The sequence below is a fragment of the Rissa tridactyla genome, chromosome 13 (genome assembly GCF_028500815.1).
Source record: "Rissa tridactyla isolate bRisTri1 chromosome 13, bRisTri1.patW.cur.20221130, whole genome shotgun sequence".
Taxonomy (NCBI): Eukaryota; Metazoa; Chordata; class Aves; order Charadriiformes; family Laridae; genus Rissa; species Rissa tridactyla.
Window position 1 is genome coordinate 334,613 of NC_071478.1, and position 10,726 is coordinate 345,338.

The following is a 10,726-nucleotide window of genomic DNA, read 5'->3' on the forward strand; positions in this document are numbered from 1 at the left end:
GCTTAATGCAATTCAGGCAAAAATCAGGTAAATCATGAACAATATTTTGATATGTTCCAGTAGACAAAAGGAACCATCTTATGGTATTCACCTTGCAAGGCAGAAATATCTATAGTGCACCTACAGTGAAATGTTGTGTGTTTGACTGCAGATAAAGTTGCTAATTAAAGTCTGTGTCTGGGTTTTGCTTTGTACTCTTCTTGCAGGTCTGCGTTGTCGTTCTGATTCCATAGATGAAAGTGCAGAAGAAGGGGTGGACAGTAAGAAAATCTGTTGGCAGGCAGCTATCTTTAAAGTGGGCGATGACTGCAGACAGGTACAAAGCTATCAGTCAGGCTTTGCAGTTGTAGAAGACAGATTTGTAGGTGAAAATATGTAAGAAGAAAATAATTTTAGTATAGAAATATTTTTCTTTGGAACTTTTAGAATCTCCACTTTTTATGGACTGAGGGAGAGAACTGTGTTGTACCACTACAGAAATTCTGGTTTCGAAACAAAGGCCATCCTTTCAAGACAGTTTGCATGACTTAAAATTCTTTTTCGGAGTTTATTTTTCGATTGAACTATTGGTAATACAGCAGTAACTTCCAAGGTCATATCCTGTACATTGAAGTTTGATTGTTTTTGATTAAGAGGGAATGCTAGCCATTATCCCTAAGAGTTATTAGGAGCCCTCTTACCAAAGAGTGATGGAAAAGTTTGTTCTTCGTAGGTCAGTAGTTGTATCTTCGATGTTGCTTACTACTCACTTAAATAGCATTTATTTTTTCCCTCTTTGATGTCCCCCAGAGCCACAGTGTGTGCACAAGCACACATCTGCAGACCTGCTGGGGTAACTTGGTGTTCACTTCAGAGTTCCTCAGAGTATTTTTGTAATCTGACTTACGATCCATAACCCCTGTAATGCTTGTGCAATTTTTTTTCTTGTATAACAGGACATGTTAGCTTTACAAATCATCGATCTCTTCAAGAACATATTTCAGCTGGTAGGCCTGGATCTTTTTGTGTTTCCATACAGAGTGGTGGCCACAGCTCCTGGGGTAAGTGGGCAATTAACTGTACTGCTGTAGAAAATAGTTCCTAGATAAAAAAGAGTTTCTCTTCCACCGCACATAAAAATTCCATACTGCAAGGAAATACTCCCCACATCACTTACGCCAAATATTTGGAGTACCAGCGACAGAAAGAGTCTTTGCTGCCCTGCTTTCTGCTTTTCTAAAGCTTTTGACTCTGAATTTTTGCTGCTTGTGATTATTCATGTTTGTTGTTTGATTTTTGGGACTACATCATGCAAGTCAGTGGAAAGTCACAGAGCTCGTCTTATGTTGTGTGGAAGTCCTAAAAAACTGGATATACGCTTTTTTATGAATAAACTAGAAATTCTGTATTCAGTGATTGATAGGCGTCCCCACATTTCCCAGGGGACCTGTATAACTGCCAAAAGCCATGAGCAAAATATATGTTGGGAGCGTGCTTTACAGACCTGTTTCTGCTCTTCCCCTTCAGTGTGGTGTTATTGAATGCATTCCTGACTGCACATCCCGTGACCAGCTGGGCAGGCAGACAGACTTTGGGATGTATGATTACTTTACAAGGCAATATGGAGATGAGTCTACCCTTGCATTCCAGAAGGTAAAATATCAGTTGGCAAGCACAGCAAAATCTCAACTGAGACATTCTAGCTCTAAGAAATAATAACAAATAATTGCATAATGACTGCCATAATGCTGCATCTGGTTTCTGATGTTGATAATCCATTTTTAGCTATGAGTGAGTTAGCTAAAGAAGTTACTGCAGCTGTAGATCTATAGAGAATATCATTGAACATTGCTTCAAACTACTCGTGAATGGAAAAAACGAAAAAAACTTTGTTCAGCTGTATCTGCTCCTGGGATGGGTCAGCTACTAAATTCTCTAAGTTCTCTGATTTGTTTTAACTTCTTGTTTGTACAGGCTCGCTATAATTTCATCCGCAGTATGGCGGCATATAGTCTTCTCCTGTTTCTGCTCCAGATTAAAGACAGGCATAATGGCAACATCATGCTGGACAAAAAGGGACACATCATTCATATTGGTCAGTCATATCCACATTCAAATTTCAGTAGTTACCTTTTCCTTCCCCTGTAAAGTATTGCTCCTAGAAGACAGTAAGCCATTTCCCTTTTGAGATCAATGCATATACTGATTTCACGCTTTGTAAATATACATGGGATTTTTTCGTGCCTGTTCAGTATTTTATCTGTGCTGGCTGCTTCTGTGTAAATTTGGCTTCGCAAAGTTTTGCCAGCTTCAGGAATCCGTACACACATATGTATGGGTTATGCATATATACATACTTATGCATGCATACATACATATATACATGTGTGTATATATAAGTACATAAATGTATCTTTGAGTTTCTTTCATCACTGTCTGAGGATGAATTAGATTTGACAAGTAAATTTATAAAATTGTGTGAGGCTGTAACCTCTGCTTTAGCTTTGCCTTTCTGGAACTGCACAGATGTTTCAGCAAGGAGTTTTTATATGAGGTAATCATTCTTAAATCTAGTCTAATGTCATGGTGATGATTCTTTTGTTGGTGTTCTTACAGTTCACCAAAGCTTTTTTCCAGTTGGAATTGAAATGTTGGTAGAAAAACTAGATATTAATATGCAAAATCCACCTCTCCTTTCTTCCGTAAGCTTTAACAGCACACAGTTAATCAGCAAAGTTTATGAGGCACCTTATCTTTTGTGCACAGATTTTGGATTCATGTTTGAAAGCTCACCTGGTGGAAATCTGGGCTGGGAGCCTGACATTAAGCTGACTGATGAGATGGTGATGATAATGGGAGGAAAAATGGAGGCAACTCCATTCAAATGGTTTATGGAGATGTGTGTTAGAGGCTATCTGGCAGTCAGGTAAGGTGTTCTTAACTGCTCAAAAGTGGAAGTGCTTGCATGCCTAAAACCAAATGAGAAGATAAATGACTTGTCTGTAAGGGGTCTGAGTCTGTCAGACTGTCCTGGTACATCTTGCAAACTTTGAAACAATTTAATAGTCCTGCAATTTTACAGCCTAACTTTGTGGGGTTTCTTTCTGTTCTTATATTATATTGAAAAGTTTACATATTCAATGCATAAATATGATGTTACACATTTTTCTTTCTATTCAATTTACAAATGTGTTGTTACACACATTTCCTTACACAATTTAGTATGCCGTAAGAAAATGCAGGAGAATCAAAATCTTTCCAGTTTTCCCAAATAGGACAATCACATTAATCACCATTTCAGGTAGAGTTACTTAGGTAGGAGATGTGAAAAAGTGCTACAATTTTCTGTTATAAAATATGCAGGGGTTTTGGTAGCTCAGCTCTTCAGCTGTGATTGCCAGCCAGTCACCGTAAAGATCTGCAACTTTATCTTGCACCACACCAAGCAAACAAGGTTTGCTTTAACATGCAGGAGCACTAATAAATCTACATGAAGAGGATGTTGCATGTGGGCAGGAGGAGGACAGGACTCCGAGGAGTGCTGAAAGAGTTGGCAGACGTGCTCGCCAAGCCACTTTCCATTATCTACCTGAAGTCATGGCTAACTGGGGAGGTTCCAATGGACCGGAGGGTAGCAAATGTAACACCCATCTACAAAAAAGGCAGAAAGGAGGATCCAGGAAACTATAGGCCTGTCAGGCTGACCTCGGTAGCAGGGAAGGTCGTGGAGCAGATCATCTTGAGTGCCATTACAGGTCATATGATGGACAAGCAGGGGATCAGGCCTAGTCAGCATGGGTTTAGGAAAGGCAGGTCCTGCCTGACGAACCTGATCTCCTTCTATGACAAGATGACCCGATTATTGGACGAGGGAAAGGCTGTGGACATTGTCTACCTAGACTGTCGAAAAGCATTTGACACTGTCCCCCATAGAATTCTCATGGAAAAACTGGCGGCTCATGGCCTGGATGAGCATACGATCTGCTGGCTCAAGCACTGGCTGGATGGGCGGTCCCAAAGAGTGGTGGTCAATGGAGTTAAATCCAGCTGGCGGCCGGTCACAAGTGGTGTCCCTCAGGGCTCGGTGTTGGGACCATTTCTGTTTAACATCTTTATTGATGACCTTGGTAAGGACATAGAGTGTATCATCAGCAAGTTTGCAGATGACACGAAGCTAAGCGGGAGCGTTGATCTACATGAGGATAGGGAGGCTCTACGGAGAGACTTGGGTAGATTGGACGATGGGCCACTGCTAACAGTATGAGCTTCAACAAGGCCAAGTGCCGGGTCCTGCACTTGGGCCACAACAACCCCACGCATCGCTCCAGGCTTGGGGAAGTGTGGCTGGAGAGCTGCCTGGCAGAAAAGGACCTGGGGGTTCTAATTGACAAGTGGCTGAACATGAGCCAGCAGTGTGCCCAGGTGGCCAAGAAAGCCAATGGCATCCTGGCTTGTATTAGAAATAGTGTGACCAGCAGAAGGAGGGAGGTGATTGTCCCCCTGTACTCAGCACTGGTGAGGCCACACCTGGAGTATTGTGTCCAGTTCTGGCACCTCAATACGAGAGAGATCTCGAGGTGCTGGAGCGAGTGCAGAGGAGGGCAACGAAGCCGGTGAAGGGCCTGGAGAATCAATCTTATGAGGAGCGATGGAAGGAGCTGTGACTGTTTAGTTTGAGGAAGAGGAGGCTGAGGGGAGACCTCATCACTCTCTACAACTACTTGAAAGGCTATTGTAGAGAGGTTGGTGCTGGTCTCTTCTCCCAGGTAATTAGCGATAGAACAAGAGGGAATGGGTTCAAGCTGCAGCAGGGTAGGTTTAGGCTGGACATTAGGAAAAAATTCTTCACGGAAAGAGTGGTCAGACACTGGAATAGGCTGCCCAGGGAGGTGGTGGAGTCACCATCCCTGGATGTGTTTAAGACTCGTTCAGATGAGGTGTTAAGGGATATGGTGTAAGGGAGAACTTTGTAGAGTGGAGTTGATGGTTGGACTCAATGATCCCAAGGGTCTTTTCCAACCTAAATGATTCTATGATTCTATGACAGTGCAGTAGAGTCTAGGTAAAAGCTACTTCTATCATGAGTATAAAGTATTATTGATGTTACCTTACAGAATAAAAGTTTCTTCAGCTAGTAGCCCCAGAAGGGGCTGTCTTGGAGTCAAGATCAACTCGGTTCCTTGAGGGGGAGCAGTCTGGAGAAAGTTTTGTGTCAAGACAAAAATGTCACCCAAGTAGTAGAGTAATAGCTTGATAGCTAATAAATGTTCTAAGTGGGAGGAGAGGAAGGAGAAGGGAAGCTGGGCTGATGTAGCAAAGAATTACATGGAGTAATTAGGATTAGAAGATAATCTTTTACTGTGGTATTGCTGATTCCAGCCTCTTGTACTGTTCTGATGCACTGATTCACCTTTCTGATACCAAAGAAATTGTGTTTACTAAAGCACTGCGTTGTATAATCCTCCTTGAGACTGTTCATTTTACAGCATTCTGAGTATCTTGTAGTCAGTGACAGATTGCAAGCAATGGCGTAGCTCCACCAGCAAATGTAAGAGGATTATATGTGTTGATTTAATTACAGAAAAAGGTGTGATCCAGCTTGTTTAACTCCTCAGCTTGCCTCCTTTACCTACTATGGATGCAGAAGTTTGAGCGCCGTAACCTTCTTGTCCTCTTTTTCTCTAGGCCTTACATGGATGCTGTAGTCTCACTGGTTACGTTAATGTTGGATACAGGGCTGCCCTGTTTCCGAGGGCAGACAATCAAGCTGTTGAAGTAAGTCAGCATATGTATGAACTGGAAAATGTTCATACGTTCTTCACAGAATGTATACTGTCATAACTTGTGCTGTGAGTATAACTGTCGTGCTACTCAAATATCTTAAATGTCTTAATGTTGTAAAAATGGTAACTTTTATTCATAGAATATCTCAGAAAGTAGGAATTCCAGAGGCCTTTTTGTAGAATTAAGTTCAAGTTGTTCAATGATTGTGCAAGTACGTGTATTATCTTTAAGTTCATAGGACTAACAAATAAGGCTGTAAGATCTGCTGTAATTGAGAGGTAACGTGTTGCAGAGTCTTATGTCCTCTGAAATGGTGTTGGGCTCTGAAGAACAGCATCTTAAAAACTTGTTTTACAGATAATGCAGTACTGAATGGCACTATGTTGTAATACCCAATAGCTTAGGCAAATACAAATTCTAATATGACACTTTAAACAGCCCTTCAGGCTTATGCCTCCAGAGGTAGCTCCAGAATGAGCAGAGTTAACTCAGCATTTCCTGCATATAACTTCTTTCAACTTCTTAAAGATAAGCATATACATAAAGTATGATAGCTGGAGTTCAAGGGCACTACTAGGTATATATTTTAAAAGCAGCAACTGCCTAAAAGAGGGGTCTGCTGTTCCTAGAGTTACCATTAGACTGACAAAAAGCTCACAGCCTCAGTCTTCGCTACAAGACTAATGGCTAGTGCTTATTAAAACATGACATAATTTGCATGAGGTACACAAGAAATAAGTATTTGCAGCAAGTGAAATCAACACCTGTCTAAGCTTATACGAAGACACGTTTGTGTCATGCTCAAAGGAAACCTCACTAATTTTACTCTTGCTTTTTGTGATTTTCTGCATATAGACACAGGTTCAGTCCCAACATGACTGAACGGGAGGCTGCAACTTTCATCATCAAGATCATCCAGAATTGTTTCCTCAGCAACAGGTTTGGCATCTGTGCATGTCTTCTCCCTATAGCTGAAGGAAGGTCATCAAGCTTTGGGCAGAGCTGAAAAGTAGAGTTTTATCAGTCAGCTACCAAACATTTTTGAGTTGTTGATATTTAGATGATGCAGGATAGCAGCTTTGCTTCTGAACATGCTGCATCTCCTCCCTTTTACGTTGGGAAGGAAGGCCTAAGCCCACGCTGGTCAAATAGCAGGGCTGGCTAGTCTAAAGAAGGAAAGATTTTCTGTCTGGAAATGACACTCTGTGATTTCCACAGAGTGAATCGTTGGCCCAAGAGTCAAGCATTGTGGCTCCTATGTTAGAGCCTGGCCAACTGTGCCATTAGGGTTATATGTCTAGTTGTGGTGTCTCCTTTTATATAGGGTAGGGTCACCTCTATGAATAAAGGGATAAATAGTGAAGAATGGTATTGAATGGCAAGAGGCATAGCATGCCTTCTGATCAGAATGAAGGGAGATTGATTTTTGCAAGGAGAAATTTTCTTAAACAACAATATGCATGGTCCATTGGTCTGAGTAAGAATGAAGCTGAAACAGGACTACAGTGACTTTTCAAAATCTTTTTTTATAATTGCTTGTAGGCATTAAGTTGCCTGAATATCCTCCTGAAATTCAAAGCTGTTATTCTGTGCAAAAGTGTATTTGACTCTTCTCTAGAAATGAGTTCTAATCTTTCTACTAATTTTTTTCTTCATGACTTGATACTACATTAAAATATTAATCATTTTGCTAGACCACATTACTTATTGTATAATATTGGCTAGAGGAAATGCCTCAAATAGAGAACACTGGCAGCATGCTTTTTGAGTGTCTTTGTAGTTGCACCATGTTTATTTGTCATCTACTTGAATAGATAGCATACTGAATGGAATAATCAGTTCTATCAAGTAATTAGCAATTTAAAAATCAACTTAATCACCAGCTAGCCAATCAACTGTAGGTTTTTCCCTTCAAGTATACAAATAATTCGGTATCTTGTGCAAAACTTTTTAAAGGAAATTACATGTAAAAGTAATTTTATTACATTTAATACTTTAAATACAACAAATTTAATACTTACACATCTTAAGTGCATGTTTTATTGTTATCCCAGATAATACAGATTTTGTGGGATATATTGGAGAGGCTAAGACAAACTCTTGTGTAGTTCCATATGGGGTCAGCTTGTGACCAGCAAGGCTCCCTGGTTCAGATACAGCCCTGCTAGAACTGGATTGGATTTTCTAGTGGGTTCTGGTGCATCTGCTCAGAGTCTTAGATTAATATTGGAGGTTATGAAGGCAGTCACACTGCTGTTTGAATGTCCAGAGCCAGCTTAGTTCTGATAAGCTTGAGCTTCTCTACCTGTGGCATGGTTAGTCTGTGACCTGAATAAGCTCTGCCCATGGATAATCGATTTGTCTGTAACAAGGCTTAGATGTGTTTGTTCAGTCACTCATCAGAGATGCTGCTATTAATGCTGTTATTTCCTCTGCACTTTTATTTTCATTATTAGTATTCTCCTTAATTAAGATTCCTTTTATTTCCACATAATCCTGTCTCCATGTGGCCTTGACGATCTTGCTTCGTTCATTATGTGTTTCCTTCTCCTAAAACTGCCAATGCAATGTGAGGTGCTTCTGGCTTACCCAAACACAGGATCCACGCTGCTGTTGCCACACTGAGAAGGATGGAAATACTTTTTTTTACCTAGTTTAAACAAGAGCAGGATGTTTTGTGCTGTGCAAAACAGTAACTGGGCCTTCACAATGCCTTCAAAGCGTGTAGGGCTAGTTTTGATTAGCAGCTAATTTCCTTCACCCATGTTTTGTTTCTTTGTGATCTTGATGTTTGTTTCTGTGACAATGGGTGCAATGTTTTTTTAAACTTTTACTTACTTCTGGCTTTGCTTTTTTTCTCCAGGAGCAGGACATATGACATGATCCAGTACTACCAGAATGACATCCCATACTGAGAGAAACTAGAGATGCACTGCCGAAGCGAAACATGCGACCCTGTGCCCTCACTCCAAACCTGTAATAAATAGGAGATGCTCAGTCACACCTCGCTATCTTCCATGTTTTGTGTATGTGTGTGTACATGTGGGTACATGTTTCCTGGACATTGCAACAATCAGTCTGATTGATTCCTTTCTCTACAGGTTGTATCTATTTCTGTTTTTCCCTGTATTTCTGGAGTTGGGCTGCAATCACAACAAAAATTGTACTATGATTATGAATGTGTGAAAGATGCCAAGCTTGTGGAGTCTGATAGTTTTTCATGCAATACAAGGATTTTATAATACTTTTAAAAAGTAAAAAAACAATACAAACCTTTCCTGCACAATCCCACAAAACACTGTGGAAGGGAAGCAAAAATGTCGACTTGTTCCTATTCTACTGTAGAAAAAGCCTGATAATCATCCAAGGTGGTGATGTCCTGTGTAGCTGTGTTGATACTTTGCACGGTATGTGGTCCCTGCTACGTGGTCAGTATTTCATGTGTACATGAAGAATGTATTTTTTTCCTTTTATGTGTTTTAAAAGAAGAGACTCTACTGAAGATATATTTGATCTATAAAATGCAATAAAAGACCTTAGACTTTGTGTCTGTTCCAGATCTTTTGCTATGCGCTGAGTTTTAGTTTATATACCACATCATTCTGCACAGTTGTGTACTGTTCATTTCATATTGTGACCTTTCTTTATCCTGGAGAAATCCGATTTCTTCTTCAGCTTCTCATCCATCTTAAGTGACCTTTTTTTTTAATCATAAATGCAATGTTTTGCACAAGAGTGATGTACTGAGGAGCTAAACTGTAGGACCGAGGTGAAGCTGCGCACAGCGTAGCCCTACCTTGGCTGGACACACCGTTCCTTTTCTACACCCCTGTCATTCTTGAGCGTGCTCTGGGAAGTGAGACAGTGCCTTCTCGAGGGGTTGTTCTCCCCAGACGCCCCGTCCGGGCCCGCTCTCCCAAGGGGCTGCCGGGGCTGGGCCGCGCCGCTCGCGGCGGGGGGCGCCCGGGGAAGGGGCCGGGCGGCGCTGCCTCCCGCGGCGGGGATGGGCGGCCCAGGGCCTCCGCGGCTGCGGCGGAGCGCGGCGTCGGGGCACGCTCGAGCCTGAGGCCTATCTCTGAGGAGAAGCCGTGCCCTGAGGGGCTAGCCCTGAGGAGAAGCCGTGCCCTGAGGGGCTCAACCCAGAGGGGAGCCAGCTTTGAGGAGAAGCCATGCCCTGAGGAGGGCTCAGCCCCGAGCAGAAGCCATGCCTTGAGGGGGCCCAGCCCTGAGGGGAAGCCGTGCCTTGACGGGGGCCATCTCTGAGCACAAGCCATGCCCTGAGGAGGGCTCAGCCCTGAGCAGAAGGCATGCCTCGAGGGGGGGCAGTCCTGAGGAGAAGCCGCGCCCTGAGGGGCTCAACCCAGCGGGGGCCCAGGCCTGAGGAGAAGCGGCACCTCGAGGGGGGTCGATCCGGAAGGCGGCCCAGCCCTGAGGAGGGCTCAACGCTACGCAACGGAGGTGTCGTGAGGGAGATGCAGCCCTGAGGCGGGGCTGCGCTGTGGAGAGGATGGGAGCGCCCAGACCCGAGGAGCAGGTTGTTCGCACCAGGGTTCCGGCCTCTAAGGGGTGGCCCCGAGGGGAAGGGCCCTGGGCCGTGGTTGCCCAGCCCGGGCTCCTGGGATTACTCGGGAGCGCGGCCCTGGCGGCAGGGCGGGCCTGTTGTGTGTGAGGGGACACTTGGGTGCCTGCCCTGCAGGGCCGGTGGTGTGGCTGCGCCCACGTATTTCCCTTGGTAGTGTAACCTTTTGAGCACCTTTGAGTCAGCACTGAAATCTCCCTGGGTGAGTTTTTGCTTTGGTGAGGGAGCTCCCAGCGTGTCCCCTTGGACCAGGGCAGCTGGAGCTGCTTAGGGGGGCAGCCAGCCAAAAGCTGGGCTGGCTAAGGAGGTCCCTGCCAGAGAAGGCAGCGGAGGGGGTGGCAGAGAGCTGTGCTGCTGTGCTCACAGCTCAGGGGGACAGGGGCA

The 10,726-nt window shown here is 43.6% G+C and overlaps 1 protein-coding gene across 4 annotated transcripts in view; it reads left to right on the top strand.

Annotated features, from left to right (window-relative positions):
• PI4KA (phosphatidylinositol 4-kinase alpha) overlaps window positions 1–9,309 on the top strand; it is a 66,167-nt gene extending 56,858 nt beyond the window's left edge. For 3 of the 4 annotated variants that reach the window (XM_054219904.1, XM_054219903.1, XM_054219902.1), the window contains 8 exons: window positions 207–316; window positions 936–1,040; window positions 1,507–1,632; window positions 1,954–2,074; window positions 2,746–2,905; window positions 5,665–5,754; window positions 6,619–6,702; window positions 8,627–9,309. In XM_054219904.1, coding sequence (XP_054075879.1) covers window positions 207–316; window positions 936–1,040; window positions 1,507–1,632; window positions 1,954–2,074; window positions 2,746–2,905; window positions 5,665–5,754; window positions 6,619–6,702; window positions 8,627–8,678 — 848 coding nt within the window. In that variant the 3' untranslated portion in view covers window positions 8,679–9,309. Of the gene's footprint in view, window positions 1–206; window positions 317–935; window positions 1,041–1,506; window positions 1,633–1,953; window positions 2,075–2,745; window positions 2,906–5,664; window positions 5,829–6,618; window positions 6,703–8,626 lie in introns of those variants that run through there. The other variant, XR_008469204.1, reaches the window with a different exon arrangement.
• Window positions 9,310–10,726: the final 1,417 nt, after the last annotated feature.